The sequence below is a fragment of the Propithecus coquereli genome, unplaced genomic scaffold (genome assembly GCF_000956105.1).
Source record: "Propithecus coquereli isolate 6110/MARCELLA unplaced genomic scaffold, Pcoq_1.0 Scaffold120, whole genome shotgun sequence".
NCBI classification, from domain to species: domain Eukaryota; kingdom Metazoa; phylum Chordata; class Mammalia; order Primates; family Indriidae; genus Propithecus; species Propithecus coquereli.
This window is the reverse complement of record NW_012136081.1, coordinates 5,995,691-6,019,778: the sequence shown is the minus strand read 5'-3', so window position 1 is coordinate 6,019,778 and position 24,088 is coordinate 5,995,691. Positions and strand designations below refer to the sequence as shown.

At 57.8% G+C, this 24,088-nt stretch overlaps 3 protein-coding genes across 5 annotated transcripts; 1 reads left to right on the top strand and 2 right to left on the bottom strand.

Annotated features, from left to right (window-relative positions):
• Positions 1-961: 961 nt before the first annotated feature.
• CDK2AP2 (cyclin-dependent kinase 2 associated protein 2) lies at positions 962-3,146 on the bottom strand. 2 transcript variants are annotated; one of them, XM_012665528.1, is made up of 4 exons: positions 2,474-3,146; positions 2,074-2,174; positions 1,846-1,978; positions 962-1,477 (listed from the first exon to the last, which is right to left on the bottom strand). In XM_012665528.1, exons 1-4 carry the CDS (start codon positions 2,553-2,555, stop codon positions 1,410-1,412), a joined length of 384 nt encoding a protein of 127 aa, XP_012520982.1. In that variant the 5' UTR covers positions 2,556-3,146; the 3' UTR covers positions 962-1,409. The 2 variants fall into 2 exon arrangements, with proteins under 2 accessions (XP_012520982.1, XP_012520983.1); XM_012665529.1 differs by lacking the exon at positions 2,474-3,146 and adding an exon at positions 2,333-2,426.
• Positions 3,147-9,532: 6,386 nt separating this feature from the next.
• CABP2 (calcium binding protein 2) lies at positions 9,533-14,079 on the bottom strand. Of its 2 annotated transcripts, none has more exons than XM_012665394.1 (7): positions 13,764-14,079; positions 12,995-13,169; positions 12,463-12,493; positions 11,551-11,685; positions 10,938-11,047; positions 10,686-10,833; positions 9,533-9,785 (listed from the first exon to the last, which is right to left on the bottom strand). In XM_012665394.1, the coding sequence occupies exons 1-7, from the start codon at positions 14,024-14,026 to the stop codon at positions 9,760-9,762; spliced, it is 888 nt and encodes a 295-aa protein (XP_012520848.1). In that variant the 5' UTR covers positions 14,027-14,079; the 3' UTR covers positions 9,533-9,759. The 2 variants fall into 2 exon arrangements, with proteins under 2 accessions (XP_012520848.1, XP_012520849.1); XM_012665395.1 differs by having other exon boundaries at positions 9,581-9,785; positions 12,999-13,169; positions 13,764-13,896.
• Positions 14,080-20,679: 6,600 nt separating this feature from the next.
• On the top strand, positions 20,680-23,413 carry LOC105826847 (glutathione S-transferase P-like). Its single transcript, XM_012664861.1, has 7 exons — positions 20,680-20,858; positions 20,950-21,041; positions 21,409-21,515; positions 21,639-21,726; positions 22,708-22,811; positions 22,914-23,021; positions 23,193-23,413. The coding sequence occupies exons 1-7, from the start codon at positions 20,680-20,682 to the stop codon at positions 23,379-23,381; spliced, it is 867 nt and encodes a 288-aa protein (XP_012520315.1). The 3' UTR covers positions 23,382-23,413.
• Positions 23,414-24,088: the final 675 nt, after the last annotated feature.

Genomic DNA, 24,088 nt, shown 5'->3' with positions numbered 1-24,088 from the left:
GCTGGCGCTGCTTACTCCCTCTGTGCCGTTTGGGGCCCCAAAGACTCTTGGTTCCTATCTCCACCCTGGCCCAGCCCTCCTGTGTGCAATGAAGGGGTGGGGCTTGCGCCGGCAGGGTCCCAGGCCCGCTTCCCCAGCTCCTCACCTTAGGCAGCCCCAGAACCCCGGACCCAGGGTAGGGGAAATGCCTCCCCACCAAAGTCTGCTAGAAGCTGGTGGCTCTGACTTGCCTCCACCTGGGCGGGGGTCCAGGGCCACAGGCCTCTGGGGTCACTCGGCTACACACCCAGGCGGAGGTAGGGCTTCACTACAGATCCCTGGGCTAGTCCCTGAACGGTGCCACAAGGCCTTCCAGCTTATGCCTTCCAGGTGTGTAAGTCTGGCCACCCAGCCACCCTGGGTAAAGGCCAAGACACCAAGGGCTGGGTTCATGGGGTCACGCCCAGCCTGCTGGAAGGTGCTGGGGCTGTGGATGGCAGCACAGAGCTGGGTCTCACCCACGTGGGAAGCCAGGCCTTTCCCCTTGACCCTGCTGCCCAGTGATGGGGGAGGGAAACAGCACTGGCCCCTCCCTCTGAGGGGTCAGAGACTTTCATGGCCGATTCAGAGTTTAGGGTGTTGTTAGGTCATTAAGGCGTGTGAGGGAGTGGCTCAAGTGAACTGGCATTTGCACCCTGCCAGGCACCATGGCCAAGCCAGAGGAAGAACCCTCCAGGCCCAGGCTGGCAGTGCCGCCAGCTGTGGAGGCAGCCAAGGCCCTGCACTGCCCCCTGGTGGCACCACATGAAGGCGCACAGGGCTCTCAGCCCCTTGCACTACTCAAAGCTGAGGGCCTGAGGGGCAGAGTCCGACCCAAGGCCTGTGGACAGCAGTGGCAAGGCAAAGCCAGGTTCGGTCAGCCTCCCCCTCCCCCACTTTCTGCCCGGTTCACCAGGCTTAGCAGAACCAGACCCAGAAAGGCTCAGAACTGAGAGAACAACTCCAAATCATCCTTTATTTATATAAAAAGGGCATATTTAGCAAAAGACACACTGAGAAAAGAGTTGCTATGGCCCAGGAGACAAGGCAGGGAGCTTCTGAGCCCTGCTGGGGGAGGAAGCCTGGGACAAAGTGGCGAGAAGTGCTGGGGAAGGGCTGGTGGTGGGGCCACAGAGAGGAGAAAGCCCCAGTTGGATCAACACTGTCGGCAGGTCATGGGTGGGACTCGCAGTGACCTCGCTGCTAAGTCTTGGGGGGGACAGTTAGTGCTGCCGACTGGAGTGAGCACCGCCCCCTGGTTCCTGGAGGGCACCCACCAAGGGACACAGGACAGGAAGCTCAGGATGGTTAGTGCAACTCGGGATGAAGGCCAGGGAGAAGCAGGTGCTCTGCAGTGGCCGGGAAAGGTCCAGACGCTGAGGCGCTTCCTGTTACGTGCGGGCGTTCCGCTCTGTCTCTGCCAGGCACTCTCTGACTAGGGCCCGGGCATGGATGATGCCTGGGGTAGGGGTGGGGTGGGGATGGGGTCTCAGCAACCCTCCATAGCCCCATCCCCACCCTTCAAAGGAAGAAGACCCCTCCCTCTCCACTCCCTTTCCTTTCAGCAAGAGAAATTCAAATCTAACGAGGGGCTGGATGAGATTAGAGGTGTGGCTAATCCTCAAATTCACCCTGTTAAAATACAATTCCAGGGCTCTTCCCTGGAAATTGACTAAATTTCAATTCAATTCAAAGCATCTCTCTGGGTAGTGATACTGGCTCTAGTCTAGCTTCAGGTGGCCTCCAGGTGGCCTTCCTTTCCTAATGGAGGAGGAATGTTCAGTGTCAGTCTCCTGAGCAGGGCAGGGTGGGCCTAGCCTCACTTACCTCTCTTCAGGCGCTCCATGGCGCTCTTGCTGCCAGCATAGGTGGGCCGGATCTCTTTGCCCATCTCCTCTATGACCGACAGCAGGTCCGTGTAGGTGCTCTGGGAACCCTGGGCGCCGGGTGGCTTCATCGCCTATGTCAAAAGAGAACAGGGCAGTGAGCCCAGGCCCCTTGGGGGGCAGGGGGACTCCAGTCGCCATCCATAAGCAAATCCTTGGCCCCACTCACCTGCACATAGCCCATGGAGGGCGGTCCAAAGTCGTTAAACAGTGGTCTGAAAGGGGCAGCGGCTCCTGGCACTGAGCCCGACGGTGATGGGACACTTCCGGCTGCAACAGGCGCGAGTTAAGAGGTCAGGGCGAGGCAGCGACGCCTCCTCCCAGCTTTCCAAGCCCCAGACCGGGTTCCCTCCAAAGGATGCTTCATTCCATGCCGACCGACTTCAGGAACAAACCCCTCCCCCTGCGCTCCACCAACAAGCCCTTACGCGACCACGCCCACTTCACAGGCCGGCAAACTGAGGCCCCGCGACGGTGGGCGGCAGGCCGGGTATCGCAGAACTCAGGCCGTCTTCTCTTCGAGACCTAGACCGCCGGGCCGGCGAGCAGGGGTGGAGCTGGATCCTCACCTGTCGGGACCGGGGTGCCCGGCCCAGGGGTGCTGGAGCCAGGGGTGCTGCTGGGGGCGGGGGCGATAGGCTTGTAGGACATCCCCAACTCCTGGGTGCGGCGGACGCCGGCCGGCCGCTCCTCGGGGGTTGGCTGCCGGGCCGCTCAGCCGCGCTCTGATTGGCAAGCGGGCTGCACGCCCCTGGTAAATAGAGCTCTGGCCGGAAGGGCGGGCGGGCACGAACGCTCCCTCACTCCCGATTGGCGCGCAAAGATGTCACTCGAGCCTCCTCATTGGCCGAGACCTGCCCCAACAGGTCGCAACCGCTGCAGATTGGCCTCAGCCTTCCGGACCTCGCACCTGTCTGCTCGGGATTGGGCGGTGGCTGCCGCCCTCCGCAATTGGCGAGTTCGGGGCCCGGTCCGGCGCGCTCTCAATCCGATTAGTCCCAAGGCCTGGGAGGCGGGGCCTCGGGAGCCCGGACCGGGTCTGGGCCGCCGGTTCGCGCCGCTGGGTTTTCCCGGGCGCGGGCGCCGCCCTCACGCCTCACTCGCGCTGCTTCGCACGTCAGCTCCGCACCACCCGGTCTCGGTCCAGTAGGGGCTGCTGTCGCCGCCGCCTCCGCTGAGCGCACCTCTCCTCCGCTCGGGGGTCGAAGGACGCAGGGCTTTGACGTGCCGAGCCCTGCGCCCCACCCCGTGCGCTTGTACGTCACCTTTCACCGGTTCAACACCCTCTCCTCGATCTGCGCATGCGCCCGCCTGAGGCCTCTGTTTGTTCCCATGGCAACGGGTCCCTCACCAACGCCACCATCCGAAGCTCCTCCTCCGGATTGGCTGGTCCTCAGGTCTCGGTTGATGCTAGGTCTGAGGGCGACCTCAAAGACCCCTCATCCAGCTCCCGAAGGCCCTGCGCCTCTGCCCCAGATAATGACGAGAGTGTGACCGCTGACCTTCGTCGAATACTTCTGTGTGCGGGGCCCTGGACCCAACGGCTCGTGCACGAGAGCACCGGCTGGAGCCAACCGGCTCGGTTCGAATCCCAACACCACCACACCGCCCTCACTGGCGATTTTCCCCTGGGCAAGTTGCTCACCTCGGTAGACCTCAATTTCACCATCTGTAAAGTGGGGACAATAATAATTATCTCATAAGGCTGTTGTGTGGATGAATAGTCCTAAGATGCTTATTGTTTCGTTCCCCTCTTTCCTATCCCTCTCCAGTGCTCCCAAGCCTTTCCGTTCCACCACCCGGGCCCCTCACTTCACATCTCATTCCTCACAAACTTAGATCTCAGACCCTCCTCCCCTCGCTGACCCTTTCTCCCAGGCTCCCTCCCCAAACCGCTGTGGCCTGTGTGCCGTCACGCCCCCGGCTCTGTAGATTTTCTTCGTCCCCGGGACATTCATTCGCTCATCCCACAAACATTTCAGTATTCTCTCCCCCATCGCTCGTGCTGAATGCTGAGGATACGGCGATGAACTGGCTGTGACCTCTGTCCTCAAGGAGCCGCTCGTCTCTGAGGCAGGCAGGGAAGCAATGTCTTACTTTCGGCAGGACAGTGGCCACAGTGGAGACCCGGACTGGGTGCATTGTAACTTAGAGGAAGGGCCCTACCTGGTGGCACCGCAGAAATCTTTCCAGTGGAGGTGGCATTCGAGTAGGTGGGGGTGGGAGCAGAGACAGAGGGGGCCCTCCAGGTAGAGGGACTGGCACGTGCGAAAGCTTGGGGGTGTGAGAGCACATGTGTTTGGAGAACAAGTCATTTTTTGGCTGCAGAGTTCGCTGGGAAGCGAGGGCAGAGCAGTGGAGAGAACCGCAGGGGCAGGAGGGAACCTCAGGTGCCCGGGATGTAAGGAAGTGAGTTAACCGTTAATCCAGGGCTTCCCTAACTTCAGCCCTTTGTGGAACTCCTTCATGAGTCTTGCCGTCTATTTAGTGTTTACTGTAAATCAATTCACTTTTTAAAAACTTCAAATAAAAAGTAAAAGCGATAATGTCCATTTAATCATGTGCTTAATATACTTTATAGTTTTCTAATACATATTCAAACTATACTGTTAAAAATAAAGTGTTAATCAAGGCATTCAGGGTCTTCTGCTCCCTACCCGTGGCACTGAGACTGTGCTCTGGAGAAGTCTGCTGTGGATAGTTGGGGGAGGGGAGCTGCTGAGTGTTACTCCTCCTCTGGATTCAACCCCCTACTCCTCCTTCCATACTTTAGATCCTCCTACTTTCTTTATCATCCATTGTATTAGTCTACTTGGGCTGATACTTTTTTTTTTAAGAGACAAGGTCTTACTCTGTTGCCCAGGCTGGGGTGTGGTGGCTTAGTCATAGCTCACTGTAGCCTTGAACTTCTGGGCTCAAGTGATCCTTCTGCCTCAGCCTTCAGAGTCACTGGGACTACAGGCACGTGCCACCATACCTGGCTAATTTTTCTTATTTTTTGTAGATATGGGGTCTTGCTATGTTGTCCAGACTGGTCTCAAATTCCTGGCCTCAAGTGATCCTCCTGCCTTGGTCTCCCAGAGTGCTGGGATTACAGGCATGAGCCACTGCACTTGGCCACAGGCTGCCAAATACTACACAGAGAAAACACAATACCACAGACTGGGTGGCTTTAAACAACCAAAACTTATTTTCTCATAGTTCTGGAGACTGAAAGTTCAAGATCAGGATACATGGTTAGTTTCTGGTGAGGGCTCTATTCCTGGCTTGTAGAGGGCCACCTTCTGGCTATGTCTTCATGTGACCTCCTCGGTGCAGAGAATGAGCTTTCTGGTGTCTCTTCTTATATTCAGATCAGAGTCCCATCCTTATGACTTCATTTAACCTTAATTACTTCCTTAGAGGGCCATCTCAAAATATAGCCGCACTGGGGGTTAGGGCTTCAGCATATGAACATTTGGTCCATAATACCCGAGTTTGGGAGCAGGTATACGCTTGGGAGTAACTGTGGGACTGAACCTTGTACTAAAGCAGTTTTAGATATCCCTCCCTGGAGCAGTGGGCTGTGGCAGGAGGAACACAGAGTTCCTTGAAGGTGGTTGGAGGTGACAACTGTGGCCTGTCCCAGGAGAGGACCCTGTCTACCTGGGGGAAGATAGCACAGGCCTCTTGGTAGAATGCCTTGGGGGCTCCCCTCTCCTCTCAGCCCCCACACCTGGGGCCCACCTCCAGGATTTTGGAGCCTTTCAACATTACAGCTTCCGAATCAGAATTTGAAAAGTAGGGCCCACAGGCTCAGTTCAGCTCACAGACGGGCTCGTTGGCCTGCCCAATGATTTAAATCTTTGTATTAGTGGCCAACATTTTGTTTCTATACAATTCTTTCAACTTTACCATATGTTTGAAAAGTTCTATAATAAAATGTTAAAAATAAATGGATGAACAACAAGGAGATACCACTACACGCCTGTTAGAATGGCTAAAATCCAAAAAACTGACAATATGAACTGCTGGCAAGGATGTGGAGCAACAGGAACTCTCATTCATTATTGGTGGGAATGCAGAATGGTAACACCGCTTTCGAAGACAGTTTGGTGGCTTTCCTACCAGTTGTGTTCCTAGGTATTGACCCAACTGATTTGAAAATTTATGTCCACACAAAAACATGTGCATGTGAATGTTTATAACAGTTTTATAATCTCCAAAACTGGAAGCAACAGAGATGCCCTTCAATAGGTGAATGGATAAACAAACTGTGATGCATCTATACAAGGAAATATTATTGAGCAATAAATCACCTATCTAGTCATGAAAAGACATACATAATCTTAAATGCATGTTGCTAAGTGAAAGAAACCAGTCTTAAAAATCCAACACACTATATAATTACAATTGTATGACATTCTGGAAAAGGGAAAATTATATAGAAGGTTAACAGGTTACTGATTGCCAGGGGTGCCAGGGAGGAGTAGAATTGAATAGGTGAAGCATAGGGGATTTTTTTAGGGAGTAAAACTATTTTGTATGGTACTGTAATGGTGAATAGAAGACATTAAGTATTTGTCAATGAGTAAACTTTATGCAAATAAAAAATCATCTAGGAGGTCAGTTGTCCCCAGGCTGGAATGCAGAATGTGACTGAAGAATCTAGCTGTATTACAGAAGTAGGAAACCACCTCACTGAAGCGGGTGGGAGATAAGGTGCTGACCTAGAAATGGGTGGAGTCCGTTAGACTAAAGGCAAAAGGAACGGCATGTAAGCAGTGTACTCTAGTTGATAAAATGTGTCCCACAGGAGTGTGGGTTAACAATTCTGAAACCACAGTGTACTCATGTACACTGAAATTGAACAATTAAGTAAACGGAGGATGGATGTTAGGAGGCAGGTTTCTCACTGTCGGAGTGAGACGTTAGATAAGCAAGGGGAGAGGCTAGAACGATCCACGTGGTAATAGATTGGAGCTGGAGGCTGCAGTAGGAGCAGGTTCCCATAGATCAGTTGCTTACACACAGATTATCTATAAATGTGTATAGACCAGGTTAGTACACACACATACATCTCCTTGCTTTATCAGCTGAGAGGGCATAGAAGCAACACCCACCCCTGCACACACTCTGTTGCAACAACCAACTAGTGTAGCGCCCAGATCTTGGTTTCTAATACCATTCTCCAATAAAACGAGCCAGAGCTCCTTGGAGAAATGGCTAATTCTAGGACTGGGGCAGGAAATATACAAGATGATCCTGGAGCTTCTCGTAGTGCTGGAGAGTAAGAAAGTGTTAAAAAACAAACACAATGATGAAGGTATGTCAAAGGGATACAGAGCTAATTGCAAGAGCTCCCGATGGATATCTATCTTCCTATCGTCGGTCGATTGGTGTATGTAGATATCCTATCGGTTCTGTTTTTCTGGAGAACCCTGACTGATACATACGGGAAGCTGGGTGTGGCATATAAGTGGATATTTCATTTCAAGGAATACCTTGACTTAGGTGATGGTTACCTGGGTGCAGACTCATGTAAAAATTCATTGAGCTGTACATTTAAGGTTTATACACCTGACTGAATGCATGTTATATTCAAGTAAAAAATCTGAATTTACAGCTTCTCTTGGAAAATCAGAAGATCCTGTAGCTCAGGCCTGCTCTGCCTGGTGCTAGCTAGTGGAGGTGGGCAGCAGATGCCCCCTTTAGTTGGGGAGGGACTCCGAGCTCACCGCAGTTTCGTCCTGCCTGCTGCTCCTTCCCTGGCCCTGACCCCTGCTCCAGCTGTTGTCTGTTGGGAACTTCTGGACTAGAAGCCCTTTTGGGGTAAGGGGATGTTTGTGAGATTTGTAGGAGGTGTGAGCATTTCTGGTGCCAGCAGACACACTGCGGCTAATTAAGACCATTCCCCTAGCTACTCCCAATGCCCCCGGTCACAGAGCCCACCAGGCTGAGGGCTGGGTGGCCGACCCTGAGTGGGGTTCTGGTATCCCCCCGGCTGATGTCCCTTGCAGCAGGGACAGACATTTCTCAGGCAGCAATGCCATCTGTGCCAGCTGTGAGGGTGGTGGGAGGGAGGGTGGGCCACAGCTTACAGAGAAGCCCCTGGGGCTGGGGCAACTCATCCTCATCCCCAGGCCTGCCAGATTGGCAGGAGAGACCACCTAATTGAGGATTAAGGATTAAGGATTAATTGAGATCTGCAAGGCGAGCGGCGCTGAGGCTGCTGCCCAGCCCTAGCGCCTCTGCATCCAGGCTTTGGGTGGGCAGGGCATGGGCGGCTGCCTGTCTGCTCTGTCCCAGAGCAGGAGTGGTGTGGGGATCAGGCCTGGGTGCTGAGAGCTCCCACCCTTCCTTGACCAGGTAGGTCACGGCTCGTTCTCCTCCTTGGCAGCCAGGAGCTGCAGCCCAAGCCCTCACTGTAGCTAGAAGAGGCTGACCCCAAGGCACCCTCTCTGGCTGGCACTGTGGTTTAGAGTCTCCGGGCCCGGATGCAAGTCCCACCTTCCTTCATCCCAATTGAGTGTGACTTTAGGCCAGTCCCTTGTCCTCCTGGAGCCTTCTGGTACCAGGCAAAAGGGCTAGATTGACCTGGAGGCCATGGGAAGTCATGGCCAGTTCCTGAACGGGAGTGTGACACAAAGCAAGTAGCATTTTAGGAAGGATAATCTGGCAGTGTGTGGGGAAAGAGGGCAGTGAGGTTGCATGACCTCTAGCAAGTCACGCAGCCTTGGTGCTACGGCTTGAGTGTTCGTGTCTCCTCCAAAATTCATGTTGAAACTCACTCCCCAGTGCACAGTGTATAGAGGTGGGGCCTTCAGGGGGTGATTAGGCCATGAGGGCTCTGTCCTTCTGGATGGGGCTAGAACCCCACAAATGGGCTGGGGGAAATAGGTGGGCCCTTTTGGCTTTCTGCCTTCCACCCTGTGAGGACGTCTGTGGAGGAAGCAGCTCGAGGCGCCGACTTGGGAGGCAGACGCTGAGAAAACTTAGGGTGCCAGGAAGACAGAGGGGCAGGAAGCGGGATCAGGTGGGAGAGCCTCTGATTCGAGGCAGTTCTGAGTGGGCTCGACTGACCCAAAGGGGAGCTCAGAGCAAAGACGCCATGAGAGGAGCCTCGGATTAGGCAGAAAGTCCAGGTCCTCCTCCCCACGCTGTGCTCCGTCAGGCGCTGGGGCTGCCCGGAGGAATGAAGTGTCAGCCCCAAAGCCGAGGTGTCTCCTGAAGGGGCCAACAGCTGAGCCCTTCGGCTAAGTCACTCACCCCTTGAGCCGAACGGGAAGTTCTAGAGGGAGCTCTGACGTGCACCTCCCAGGGCTGCTGCCGGAGCAGTGAGGTCAGGCCTGGGAAGAGCCCCCGCCAGCACTTGCTGTACCCTCTACCGTAATCAGGAAAAGCGGGAACCTGTGGAGGGCCGCACACACCTGAGCCTGGGACAAGCGGTTGGCTTTGCTCCTGGGACGTTTCCTGACACTGCCCTGGGTTGGGCCCAGGATCCAGAGAGCAAGACGAAAAGCTCCCCACCCACCTGGGGCTCACAGTCGAAGGGGCTTGTGGTCCAAGACGATAGCCCCAAGACTTGACTTTTGGGGGCCAAATATTGGGATCTCCAGAATAAGCAAGTGGGAGGCAAAATCCATCTTCCCAGCTTGCAGATACTTTATTGCCAGAGATTCAGCGACGGTGCAGGAGCTTTACTGGAGGAACAGAGCTGGAGGTGAAGGCAGGCAAGGGCGTTGCACGCAGGTGGGGACGGGCAGGAGGGGAGCAGGGTCCCAGCTGGAAGTGGTGAACTTCAAGGAGCGTGCTGGTGGGCAGAGGCTGTGGTTGTCCTCAAGTCCTGTCCACTGCCTCCAGTTTCTGTACAGGCTCAGCGAGACATCATTCGCACAAACTCTGCCAGGACAAAGCCAAGGTTTGGTGTATGCTCTCTGGACCCCACTGGGGGTGAGGGCAAACTGCCAGGCTTCAGGAAGGTGGGAGTGTGGTTGAGGGAAGGGCCTTCAAGGACATCCCCTGGATCTGATACAGAATAGGCCTCAGGGCTAGGAAGACGGGGCTTTGTCTTATGGAGAAACAAACAAACAAACAATCCCTTGTAACTGAACTTGTTTTCCTCTTTGCTTTGACCACTAGGAAGCTTAGGAGCAACTTCAGGTCCTACTTTGGAAAATGCTTTTCTTTTCTTTTTTTTGTCCAAGGTCTTGCTCTGTTGCCCACACTAGAGTGCAGTGGTGTTATCATAGCTCACCGCAACCTTGAACTCCTAGGCTCAGGCGATTCATCTTCCTGCCTCAGCCTCCTGTAGAGCTGGGACTTCAGGTGTGTGCCACCACGCCCAGCTACTTTTTAGACGTTTTTGTAGAGATGCGGGTCTCACTATTGCCCAGGTGGGGCTCGAACTCCTGGCCTCAAGCGATCCTCCCACCTCAGCCTCCCAAAGTGCTGGGATGACAGGGTGAGCCAGCGCTCCCAGCCAGCCCTTCTACATATTAATTTTCCTTGGCTTCCTGTTATCATTTAATCCTTGTTTTCCCTCACGGGAGTGCAGCGCAGGGGAAGAGCTGCGTTCCGGGTCGGGCGCCCAGATGCATGCTATGGCTCCAGCCACCTCCTTATGCTAAGTGAGCGCCTAGCTTTCCTGCGGCCCCTGCCTCCCGGGTTCTGGGGACGACTGCCTGGGAAAGGGGCGGGGCGCTTAGCGCAGGGCAGGGCGCGCAGTGACAGTGCTCCCTCTGTCGTTTCCTTATCTGTAAGAACCTTCCGGGGTGTGCGCCGCCGCGCGGCGGGAGGTACCTTCGAAGTCCACCAGGCCGTCCCCGTTGAGGTCGACGTCCTGCAGGATCTCGTCCACCTCCCGCTGGCTCAGGCGCTCCCCCAGCAGGGCCTTGAGGGCCGCCCGCAGCTCGCCCACGCTGATGCAGCCGTCCCGGTTGGTGTCGAACTGCGGCGGCGTCGGTGGTGGCGTCGGGTCACCGACAGGCGTCCCTCGCGCAGCCCCTCACTCGCTGCGGACGCGCAGCCCCCCGCCCTCGCCCCGGGCCGCACCTCCCGGAAGGCGTCGCGCAGCTCCCGGACGCCGATCATGTCCGCCGTCTCTGCCAGCAGCTTGGGGCCCATCAGCTCCACGAAGTCTTCGAAGTCCACCTTCCCGCCACCTGGGGGCCCCTCCGTTAGACACCAGGGCCTCGGAGAGCCCTGCCCGGCCCGCCGCCCTCCTCGGCCCTCCGCCCTCCCTGCTGAAGTGGACCCGTCCCTCCCCGCGCCCAAAGGCGGGCCGTCCTGTCTCCCGACCCGAATCGCGATCCAAACGAGCCACCGATTTGGCCAAAGGTGAAAGGAAAACCACTCCTAAAACTTCCTGGATCATTCCTTAATTTTCCTGAAGAGTGCGGTGGGGTTTGAGTCCTGGCTCCATGAGCTTCCTGTGTGACCTTAGACAAGTCACTTATTCGGAAACTCAGTTTCCTCATCTGTAAAATGGGGATCATGGTCCTTGCTCCGCCCACCTCAGAGAGGATGGTGAGACTCTGCAGAGTGACCAGGGTCCTGGGCTCTGGGGACAGCCTGTGCAGTCACCTCTGTGCCTGGGCTGCCGGCTTCCCTGGTGCTGGTCAGGGCATCAGGAGGACTGGGGGTGGGGCGGGTCTGAGGCACATACTGATTTGCTGCGAGATCTCGATGAGCTCCATCTCCGTGGGCATGTAGCCCAGGGTCCGCATGCAGGCGCCCAGCTCACGGTAGCCGATGTAGCCGTCCCGGTCTCGGTCAAACTCCTGGAAGGCGACCTGCAGCTCTGCCAGGCGGGGTGGAGTCAGTCCTTCCCCCACAGCCCCCTGGGTCCTGGCCTGGACCAGCCTACCCTTCCTTCTCCCCTTGGTCCAATCATTCCCTCCTTGTAAACGCCAGTTTGTCTTTGCTGCCTCAGGGCCTTTTCACATGCTATTCCTTCTATTTGTTCTTTCAGCAAATATTTAAGGAGTATCTACTGTGTGCCAAGCTCTGCTCTAGCACTGGGCATACAGTAGTGAATTTAAAAAGACAAAAAGGAAGAGGAAGGAACAAATCCTTGGCCTCACGGAGCTTGCATTCTGGAACATTTCCCCTCCTCTTTGGTCCTATGTCACCTCCTAAAGAAAGGCTTCCCTCTCAATTTGTCCTGTGCCAGCCTGTTTGTTCATTTCCTGGAGAGCACTTGGCACCACTGGTACTCGCGGCTGACTTACTGACGCCGGTCTCCAGAGGGCATGGACTGTATCTATCCAGTCTGCCAGGTTTCCCAGCGCTCAGCACAGCGCCAGGCGCACTGCGGGCACCCAGGAAGTGTCAGCTGAATGAACAAATGTGACCCACCTGGCAAATGAGACTAAGGAACCGACAGCTGGGAGTGGGGGCATCTGTCAACCCCTTCCTGCTCAGTCTTGTCCCCATCTCCCGGAACCGGTCTCCTGTAGCCTTCTTCTTGCTCCTGGTTCCACCTGGAGACTGCCGAGGCCCCCACCCGATGCCCCATACCCTGTGTCCCCACCCCGTGCCCACCCTCTGGGAAACCAGTTCCTTCTCAGATCTTTACCTTCAATCTCCTCGGGCCGCAGCTCCCGGTCCTGGGGGGCACAGCAGGGTTAGGGGTTCCCGGGTCCTCCCAGGCCCTGCACCCACCCTCCTTTTTCCTCGGGGCTCCCCACCCAGCCCGCCCGCCGACACGCACACACAGGGCCTGTGTCTGTCTGATGCCGCTCAGACCTGGCTCCCCGCAAGTCCTGCTCACTGGCCTGGGCGACTGGGGTGCCCCCTCCCTGCTGCCTGCCCAGGTCACTCCCACAGCCTTCCCCACCCACCCTGTCACCCTCTTCTAGGGCATGGAGCTCCTTTCGCCAGAGGTGGATCTTGGGGGTCGGGTAGAACCTCAGACTTGGCCCTGCCAGCCTCAGTGTCACTGTTGATCTCTCCTCTGTTTCTGGAGTTGTCACTTTCTGCCCCTCTCTGCCTCCCACCCTGGATCTGTGTGCCTTTGCTCTGATGTCCCCACTCAATCCTCTCCCCCGTTCGAGGAGAGGCAAAGCGAGGGGACAAGGGTAGGCAGGCTAGCGGGCAGGTGGCTGTACATACGAGTTGGGTGGTGGCGATGCTGGGCCGCAGGAAGATGCAGGCAGGCCCCACCAGGCTGCTGAGCACCGAGTAGCCCTGGACGCCTGCCCCAGGGCCCCCCTGCTCCTTGGGGCTGGGGCTGGGGCTGTGGTGGGAGCCCCCTGGGGGGGAGCCGGACCACTGCCAGGGGTCCTGCAGCAGAGCCAGCTGTGAGCTGGGGCAGTGGCTGCTGAGCACCAGGCCTGACCGTCCCTCCCCATCCCCGCTCACCAGCCTCTTCTCTCTGGATCCCAGCACAGGACCATGGGGGAGGGGCCCAGGGTGTTCAGGACCCTCACCCATTAACACTTTAGGCTAGAAGGGGCCATCCCCTAACTGTTCGGTTGGGCAAACCGAGGCCCAGAAAAGGCAAGGGACTTGGCCAAGGTCACTGTGAAAGCCAGTGGCAGAGTGGGACCCTGTGCTCTAGCTCTGTGTCTACCAGTCAGGGCTGGCTGGCAGAGAGCAGGGACCTGCCGCAGGGCTGGGGCAGCCAGACGGGCAGCTGGGGGCCCTGGGGAGATTGGCAGGGAGACCCAGCAGTCTGTGGGAGGCAAGACCAGGATGAGGCGGAGTCTGGGGGCTTCCAAGAAAATGTCTCATTCTGGGGCGGCCCATAGCCAGCCCCCATCCCTGTGCCCACCTCCAACCCCAGCCCGGCCCTCCCAGGACTCTGCCCACCCCACCTGGCCCTTTGGGGTCCAGCCCTGCCTTCTGGCCTTGACTTCTCCCCCTTAGCTCTCCTACCTTAGGCCCCCGGCGCCGGGGCCGCTTGGCACAGTTCCCCATGGGCCCCTGGACCATGCCAGGCCAGGAGTCCCGGGGCGCGGCCCAGGGCCAGCCTTGGCGGGTGCTGCAGATGCCCGCCAGCCCCCAGCTGCTCCCGGTGCGAGCCTGGGAGTGCTGCAGGGGATTTTCCCGGGGTTTTGTGGGGAAGATCGGGGCGGGTGGGTAGGCGGGGGGCCCTGGGCCCGGGGCTTGGGTCCTAATCCGGGATTATCTCTGAGCATCTCTGCTGGTGAGGGGGGCCACTTGGGCCCAAGGCCCCCTGGAAGACACAGTCTCCCCACGCTTCCTCCTGAGGGTCTTCCAGACACCCCCACTCCAGCACCCTTCTCCCGCCACCCTTCCCCTAATCTCTCCCAATCAGGAGAGGTTTAACATCTTCAGAAGCAGGACCTGGGTCCTGGGAGGAGGAAAGCAGGTGCCCAGTGTGCCGGGGTGGGGTGGGACATCTCTCTCCTCAGAATGGCAGCACCTTCCAGGGGCCAGGAGCATTGTGGACCCTCCCCCAATGCCTCCCAGAGAGGGGTGGCCACCTTGGCCCAGGCAGGAAGCCCTGCCTCTCCTTATCAGGACCCTGGGCTCCCCGCCTCAGGGTGCTTCCCAGCCTGCATGCCCTGCACACCCCCGACCAGCCCCTGACCCCGTGGGAGGAGCTGGCAGGAGTCTGCTCTGGCTGCCTGGTGGCCGCAGGGCTCCCTGAGCACAGAGGTAGGGGAGGGACACCAACTGACAGACTCCTCCATCAACATGTGTGTCCTGGGGCCTGTCCTGGACTTGGCCCTGGGTCTGTCCTGCAGGGCCCCCAGCTGCGGTGCGGGATCCCTGCTGTTCACACATGGTCCCCCCAGTTGAAGACGCCCCCACCTCCTTTACCTGCCCGTAGGCTGCTTGCACCTGGGCCTCGAGCTCCTGGAGGAGCACCCGTCGCCTGGTGGCTGCTGGGCTGGCAGGGGCCTGGCTGGTGCCTGGACCGTCCCCAGAGGGGCTGGGGTCCCCGGAATGGGGGCTGCCATCCGCCGGGCCCTGGGGCAGGGCCATGAAGAGACGAGGCGAGACGAGGCACCTCCTCCTGGCTGAGGGACGCTGCCCTGTGCGGCCTCCCAAGTCCTGTGGGAGGGTGGCCTAGTGGGCAGCTGCAGGTGTGGTCCCTGGATCCCTGCGGCTCTTCTCCCTCTTCCTCCCTCCAAGAGCTGGAAGAGCTCCAGGCCCCTGAAGTCTCTCCCAGCTCCATGCAGACCCTCACGCTGCCCCATCAGCCTGGCAAAGCTCCTCGTGCTGGTTGCAGACTGCACCCGGTCCCCCCGCCTGTCCTTGCAGACCCAGTCGCCTGCCCTCCCACCTGGCTTTGGCCTCCTCCCCCGCTAGTGTTCTGCCTCAGTCTCTCTGACTAAAGCCCCACCATGCCCTCCCCCTCTGTTTCCGTCTTGCCCTCTGCCCTCTGCTCTGTGGATGTCTCTGTGTCTGTCACCTGTGGTCCCTCTCTCCACCCCCCTCCACCGCCATCTGTCTCTGTCTCTGTGCAGCAGTGTCTCTGGCTCCCTTCCTCTTTCTCACGTTGGTCTGTCTTCTGTCTGTCTTTCCTTGGTCTTCCTATTCCCCCCCACCCCCGGGATGGCTCCAGGATTCTGGAAAGGCAGCTCCCCTCCTCTCACGCTCCCCCCGGCCTCGGGTGCCTCTGCGCTCCCCCTACCCCTCGCCTCCTGTGGTGCCCCTGCCTGGTCCTGCCGACTTGCAGCCTCTTGCTTCTAAGGCGCGTGGAGGTGGGCCAGACACCCCCCACTGGCCTCCGGTGCCCCTTGCCGTGCCCCCAGCCCACTCACCAGCCCGCTGCCTGTTCCTCAACTCCCGAATGAGGTCAGTCGTCCTGCCCTGGCCCTGCTCCAGGCCCTTCATGATTTATTCACCTGCCCCCACACCAGCCTTTGTCCGAGGGAACCAGATCCCACCAGAAGCCTGCCACCTGAGCTGGTGGCTCTGGCCTCTCCCGGCCACCCGTGGCCATCCATTCATGTATCCCCCGGCAAACCTCTGAGGCTGGCTGGGACCAGCCCTGGGCCAGCTGCTGGGGCCACACAACAGACCCCACCTTCCCCGAGGACCCCCCTCTCAGGCACGTCTAAAGAGGAAAATGTACACCGGACAGCCTCCAAGTGCATGGGGGCGCCGCATCAGGAGGTGAGGGATGGGGCAACGCTCTAGGCGTTGCCTGCCAGTGTTCCGGCTGTGCCTGGCCCTGGGCGAGAGCTGGGGTTCCTGACAGGGACCACCCATGAGCTTGGAGGGGCCCAGGAGCTGGGACCTGGCAGTATGTGGGCGGAGGCCCTCAGGAGGGAGGGAGGGGTTAGTAGCCTCTGGAGGGGGTAAGGGTGGCAAGAGTTCAGAAAACATTTGAGAGGGGCTGAATCTTCAGCAAATGTTTCTTGAACACCTGCGTGTGCCTTCCTGGGTGCTGGGAACCAGTCTCTGCCTGCTGGAACCTTCCACCTGGTGGGAGACGCACATTCAGCAAACCAGGATTACAACGGCTGGTTGTGCAGGGAAGGGCCCTGCAGGCCACCAGGGACCTCGCTGTGAGTGGGGCCGAGGGGCTGACGCAGTAGAGGGCAAGGAAAGCCTCCACGCGCCCACGGGTGGGCCTGAGGATCCGAGCACAGGCCAGGAGCGAGAGGCATGTGGCTGCTGGCCGGGCGGTCAGGGCAGGAAGGGATCGTCCGCGCTGCCTCAGCCTTCAGCGTCCCTCAGCCCCTCTGCACTGGCCTCCCAGGTGGTAAGACCCCTGGAAATGTTCCTCGTAGGCAGGAATCCCCTCTGTTCTCTACAAGGTTGTGGAAAATGCCTGCAGTTCCCCCGTGCACTGGACTTGTGGCCCTGGGAAAGATATTTCACCTCTCTGAGCCTCGGTTTCCCTATATGAAAAATGGGGGTTGACCTAGCATCCACCTCACAGTGCCATTGTGGAAATTAAATGATAAAGGACCTGGCAGGTTCCTGGCACACAGGAAGGGCTCAAAAAATGGTGGGCACCACATGTGACGAATGTCCCATGTCTACATGACCATGTAAGAAGGCAGGAAGTGATGAGAAACGTGTGTCCCAAAGTACAATCCAAAGCAGTGGGGGCCATAACTGGGCAGAATACAGTGGGTAAAGGAGTTTTCAATCAGGGGGCAAAGGCTTCCTGTCGAGGCGGAGGACAAAGCCTGGCTTGGAAATCTCTCCTGGGGGATTCAATGAGCAGCATCCTGGAACACTTCTCTTCGTGCCCTTAACTTGCCCAGCTTGACTCGGCCAAGCTGAGGTCCTGGCTCAGTGTCCAGGATAGTAGATCAGTGGTTTGACTGATGGGTAGACAGATGGATGGATGCGTGGAAGGATGGTTGGCTGGGTAGAATGGGTGGGTGGATGGATGGGTGGATGATCTGATGGACTGGTGTTTGAATGGTTGGTGGTTGGAAGGATGGATGATTGAGTAGATGGATAGATAGATGGACAGATGGATGGAAGGATGAACAGATGGACAGGTGGTTGGATGGATGGACAGGTAGGTGGACAGTAGGTGGGTAGATTGGGAGTTGAATGGATGGGTGGACAAGTAGATGCATGGAGGGATGGACAGGTGGGTGGCTGACTAGACAGAAGATGGGTAGATTAGTCCATGGGCTGGTGGTGAAATGGTTGGTAGATGGATGGATGGATGATTGCATAGACAGATGGTTGAGTAGATGGTTGGTTGGATGGATGGATGAAAAGATGGATGGATAGGCAGGTGAAGGATGATTGGGTGGGTAAATGAGTAGTTGGATGAATGGATGGATAAATGGATATATGAATGTTTTGATGGACTGGTAGTTGAATGTTTGTTCGATGGATGGATGATTGGGTAGATGGGTACGTAGATAGGCAGACAGATAGATGCAAGTGGTTAGACGACTGGCTGGATGGGCTGCTGGTGAAGGTCTTCTATTCTCCATTAAACGCGTTCGTTAGGGTGGAGATCATATTTTAACTATTTCTGTGTCTCCTACGATGTTTAGCCCATGTGTTGCCTGGTCATACCAATCCATGTATAAGTGAAGATGTGTGTCTATCCATCTCCCCCCACTCTGAACTGTGATTCCTCTAATGGCAAAGATGATAGCTCCTTCTTCCCCACGTTCCCACAAGCCGAACCCGGAGCTCGGCCCCCGGCAAGCACCATACACAGAACCATGTTGAGATACCACCCCACACTTCCCATACTAAAGGAAAGAAGACAGACAATAACGAGTGCTGGTGAGGACGTGGAGAAACTGGAGCTCACACACTGCTTGCCGGTGGGATTTTAAAATGGTGTGGCCACTTCGGGAAAGAGTTTGGCAGTTCCTCAAAAACATGATCTGGCAGTCCCACTGCGAGGTGTACACTCAAGGGAATTGAAAACATACGGTTACAGGAAGACTTCGACACAAATGTTCATAGAGGCAGTATTCATAGTAGCCCCAAACCGAAACAACCCGAATGTCCATCAACTGATGAATGAGTGAATGAAGGTGGTCTATCCACTCAACAGGATATTCAGCCATAAAAAGAGATGAAGTACTGACACACGCTACCGTGCGGATGGCCTTGAAAATGTGATGCAGAGTGAAAGAAGCCAGCCCCCAAAGGACAGATACTGGATGATTCCGTCTGTGTGAAATGTCCAGCATAGGCAAATCCATAGCGACAGAAAGTAGATTAGTGGTTGCCAAGGGCTAGTGGGAGGGGGCATGGGGAGTGCCCGCTAATGGGTGTGGGTTTCTTTTTTGGCACGATGAACACGTTCTGGAATTAGATAGTGGTGATGACTGCATGACACTGAATATACTAAAAACCACAGAAGGTAGATTTTATAAGGGTGAATCTTACATAATAATAAAGCTGTTTGTTTGTTTGTTTATTTTTAGAGACAGGGTCTCGCTGTGTCACCCAGGCTGGAGTGCAGTGGTGCAATCATAGCTCACTCACTGCAGCTTCCAACTCCTGGGCTCAAGTGATCTCCCCACCTCGGCCTCCCAGGTAGCTGGGACTGCAGGCACATGCCACCGCGCCCGCCTTATATATATATTTACAACCCGCCAAAGACAGGTGCTGACGTGCACATGCACTGGAGGTTGGGAGCGGACAGAGGGAGGTCCTGGGCCGTCAACCTGGGAGCGCTGTGCTTCTGGGAGGAAGAGGAGGAGGCCCCAGAGTAGCCACAGAGCGAGACCACAGGCTAGGCCTGTGGAGCCAGAGGACTGCAGGTAAGAGCAGTCACGTGGAACACCACAGCACAGTGCCAAGCCAGACTGAGGGACAGCCACCCACACAGTCTGTGAAACTTTTGCACAGAGGAAGTGGGGGTGGGTGGTACTCCAGGCCAGGGCAGGTGAATGAACCTCTCTGAGCCTTGGTGTCCTCTTCTGTGTAATGGGAACAATTCCCCCTCCCTCCCGGGTTGTCATGGAGATGAAATGAGACCATTTGTATTGAAAGCTCTTTGTAATCTGCTATGTGCTGGGCAGATGTTCCTCCAGCTGTGAGTCAGGAATGAGAACCCCACGCCCCAGCCCCAGGCAGCTGTGGGCTCCAGTGAGGGGAGTGGAAAGCCCTGGCTGCAGGGGCGCTCCTGATTAGGGTGACGTTTTGGTTTCACCCCTTGCTTTGGGTGGGTAGTTCTGCACCTGGGTAGGACACCTTCCTCTCTCCTTGTGGTTCCGACAGAACACCCCCTGAGACCCCTCGGGGCAGGGGGCAGCCGGGAGGGGAGCTGGACTGGGGGCACCAGGCGAGCCTGCAGGGAGGTGGGCACTGGGCTCTGCCGGGCAGGACTCGGCCCTCCCAGGCCCAGGGGACCCTGCCCACCCCAGTCCGTGGTCTTCCCACCCACCGTGCCCAGCCTGTATTTGGAGGGTGTAGGGCTCTCAGACTCAGTCAAGACATGATTTGGAGACTATGTAGGGGAGGAAAAACAATTTTTTCCTCAACCTTCATGAATTCTTACTTGGGACAGACCCACAATCATGCGGGAGGAATGAAAAGGAACTCCAAGCAGTGGCTAGAACTCCACTTGCATCTCAGCTTCCACAAGGAACAGTACCTTTGTCCTTTGACAGGACAAAGGAAAGCAGTTTTAGGCTGCCAAAGGTGGGTGACTGTGGGAAGGTAAATATATGGCAGGAAGCTGACGGAGTGAGGTTTGTTTGGGAATTCTTCTGGGGCCTGGGCTAGTGTAATAAGAGTCTAGAGTTGTCTCCAATAAAGGAGAATGTGTATTCTACCTTTAGGCAGGAAAGGAGAGGGACAGAGAAAGCTCTTCCTCCATTTGTTGCTTCTAAATTGCCTGCGGCTCAAAATTAATTTTTATGTCCAAGAGACATATTTTGGGGTATCATATTCTGGTTTCCCTAAATGACAAGGCCTAGAAGAAGAAAGAATGAGGGTTAAAAGTGAGGCCCCTGGAGCCTGCCAGACCTGCGTTTAAGTCCTGTTTACTAGCTGTGTGACCTTGGGACGCCATTTAACCTCTCTGTGCTTGTTTCCTCCTCTGTAAAATGAGCATGGGTCTTGGAGGTGTGATGTATGCAAAGTTCTCAGCCCTAAGGGCCTGCGATCGTTATCATCACAAAGAGAAGATGTGTGTACGAATATGTCCGTTTGTTGAAACTGCGTTCATCCATGCAACAAGCACTCACCGAGCACCTGTGTGCAGGCGCTGGGGACACGGCAATGAGCAAGGTCCTCAGCCCTGGCCCTCTGTGGGCCACCAGGAGCTGTGTGGTTTGGCGGTGGGTGCTGCGGGCGGTGTTAAGGTGTGATGCTAGGCGTGGGCACCTCTTGCAAACCGCAGCCCTGCAGGCAGGGTACGCCCACGCAGATGCCTGGTGCTGCCGGGGCCACCCTCAACCTCCTTTCCCCGACCTGCCGCACCCAGCTCGGTGACTGGGCGCATTCCTGGGGTGGGGCAGGGCGGGATGAGGGGGTGGAGCAGAACAGCAAATATAAGACCTTTGGGCGCCTCCTCGCTTCCTGCTGCGCTTGGCTGCTCCGCCGCGAGTGAGTCCTGGTGCCCCGGTGGGGGCGGGGCGGGGCCGGGCCACGCCCTGTCCGGGGACTGGCCCCAGCTGTCTGCCCCTGGGCCCTGCAGCCCCGACAGGGGTCCTCCTTCATCGGGGTCATCGTCCTGTCTGTCTGTCTTCCCAGTGCCGCCCTACACCATCGTCTACTTCCCCGCCAGAGGTGCGGCCCAGCTCCGGCAGGAGGACGAAAGGCACTGGGGACCCTGAGGCCGCTCCCTGGCCCGGCCGGCGTCGGAGGGGGCGGGTCCCGCACCTGCCTTCCCCGCGGCTGCAGCCGCTAGGGCCACCGGCTGCACTTTGTGTCGCTGTTTCCCTTCGGGGCTGGGTTCTCTCTCCTCTCCAAGGCATTGCTGGGTCATGGACTCTGCGCTTTCTTCACACTTCCATCCTCTCTCTAGGAAGCTCCTAAGCTAGGGTTTCTGGCTTGTCTCCTTGTCTCCTCCCCACCCTGCTGACCCCTCCTCAGGGCGCTGCGAGGCTGGGTCTCTCCCGGAGTCCCCATGCCCTGTCCTGTCCCCCCACACCAGGGCGTTGCGAGGCCCTGCGCATGCTGCTGGCGGACCAGGGCCAGAGCTGGAAGGAGGAGGTGGTGACCAAAGAGGCCTGGCAGCAGGGCTCGCTCAAGGCCTCCTGTGTGAGTGACCATGCCCGGGCAGGGGGCGGGGGCTGGGCCTTAGGGGGCAGGACTGGGGGAGGGCAGGACTAGGGTGGGGGCAGCCAAGCTCAGTGCCCCTCATGGAGCCGTGCCTCCCTCCAGCTGTATGGGCAGCTCCCCAAGTTCCAGGATGGAGACCTCACCCTGTACCAGTCCAATGCCATTCTGCGTCACCTGGGGCGTTCCCTCGGTGAGTCCTGAGACCTCAGGTGGCCCAGTCCAGAGAGGTACCTGACAGGTGCCTGGCAGGACGTCCTGGGGCCTGAGCTGCTGCCCCTATAGCCACCAAAGTCCTGCCTTGCTGGAGGGCAGGCCAGTGGCCCCTAGAGGAAGGCGCAGAGCCTGGGTTCCCGAAGGGCAGGGGCCGTGCAGCTCGGGCTGGCCCCCAGCCAGGCAGCACCAGGTGGGGTTGCCGTACCCACTTCCTGGACAGAACAGTTCAGAGGAGGCCACCAACCCCCATGGGTGCTTTGGTGCAGGCCAGGGGCCACTTCAGGTAGGCCCAGGGGCTTCGAAGTAGACCTCCGCCCATTTCTTCTTGGTCGCATCTGAAGCTGGAAAACCCACGCTCACAGTGAGCAGGCCTGTGGCTACGTTTCAGGAGTGGCAGGAACATGGCTCAGGGACATGCTGTCTCCTTTTGGCCAGCTCGTGGGGTCCAGGAAAGCCCAGGGTCCCAGAGGGCATGACAACCAGGGAAGGGGGCAGAGGAGCAGTGGGAGCAGTCCAGGCCCAGCCTACCCCAACTTCTGTGGACCCAAGGGTGAGGACAGAGGCCCCCCACTGGGTCTGTCACCTCCCCTTCCTGTCCCGATGGTGTCTTGCAGTGCATATGGACGCAGCAGTCCTCCCGCCTAAGTCCTGTCCAGGGCCCCACAGATAGCTGTCTGTGTGCCTAGGGAGCCACACGTCAGAGGCTTGGTCCTCCCTTTGTGGGGGCAGACGTTGGGTCGGTGCCATTTGGGCAGGGAATGCCCAAGTGCCAGGGACCCAGGAGACAAGTGTGTGCCTATAGTCTCCTCACACCATGCAGATGGGAGCAGCAGAGGTGGGCAGAGAGGGCCCTCCAAAGCAAGGGATCGGAGAGGGGCCCTGGTGGCCCAGGCCTGAAGCTTGTGGGCTTTTGGGGGAGAGGACAGAACCTGAGTGGGCTGCCTGGCTGCTGACCCAGGGCTCTATGGCAAAGACCAGCGGGAGGCGGCGCTGGTGGACATGGTCAACGATGGGGTAGAAGACCATCGCAAGCGCTGTGGCCACCTCATCCACCATAACTATGTGAGTGAGGGCTGGTGCTCTGGGACAGGGTGAGCGGGGCCAGGAGGTCGCCCTGGGCAGCCTTGCTGCACCCTGCCCAGCTGGGATCACTCCCATTCACAGGAGGAGGGCAAAGCCCAGTATGTTCAGGAGCTACCCGGACACCTGAAGCCTTTTGAGACCCTGTTGGCCCAGAACCAGGGGGGCCAGGCCTTCATCGTGGGTGACCAGGTGAGCCTCTCCCAGCCCATTGTAGGTCCATTTCTCAGAAGGGCAGACTGAGGCCCAGAGTGGGCCGGTTCACTGGAGGAGAGGCAGAGCCAGGGAGCAGCCAGTGTTGCGGCTCTCGAAGCCTCCCTCCCTCCTGACCTGGCTGAGCCCCTCTCATCCCCTGCCCTGCAGATCTCCTTCGCCGACTACAACCTGCTGGACTTGCTGCTGGCCCACCAGGTCCTGGTGCCGGGCTGTCTGGACACCTTCCGCCTGCTCTCGGCCTACGTGGCGCGCCTCAGCGCCCGGCCCAAGCTCAAGGCCTTCCTGGCCTCCCCTGAGCACGTGAACCGCCCCATCTTTGGCGGCCGCAAGATATGAACCCACTTGGCCTCCCCCTGGGACAGGGGCTGTTCCTGGCAACCAATACAAATTGTGAGAGGCAAGCTGTGCTGTCGTCCTGTGGGAGGGGCTCGCCTTGCAGGATGTTGTCCTTATAGCAGCTGGGAGGTCTCAATCCATGAAAAAGACAGCGGTGAGCGAAAGGGGCAGGAGCTGCCGGCCGCGTGTGAGTTCATTGTCTGCGCACACGCTCAGGCGTAGTGCGCACGCGTCCGCTCGGGAGCAACACACGTGTGTGAACGTTCCCTGTTCACATGTGTTACCCAAGGTCACAGACACCAGCCCATGCAGCAGGCGGCCAGAAGGGCCCAAGTGGGGGCTGAAGGTGGCCTGGAGCTCTGGGCGGCCTCCTGCTGCTCACAGACTGAGGGGGCCGAGGGTCCCCCGCAGTTCCAGGGAGCCTCTGTCAGTGTGAGCGGGCCTCACCCCCACCCTGAGGGCCCCCATCCTCTCCTTCCTGAATTGCGTGGCCACTTCCTGCTGTGGTCCCTGAGCCTGCCTGGCACCTCTTGCCAGCTATTAGGTAATCTGGGGTCAGAAAATTCTAGAATGTCCATCACTCCCTGTACAGAACTGCTGCCCTCGGGGTGAAGACCACCCCCTGCCCGTCCTGTGCGGCCCTCCAGAATATTCCCCACCCATCGCTGTCCTGTTCACCCTTACGCTGCCTCTCAGCTCTCCAGACA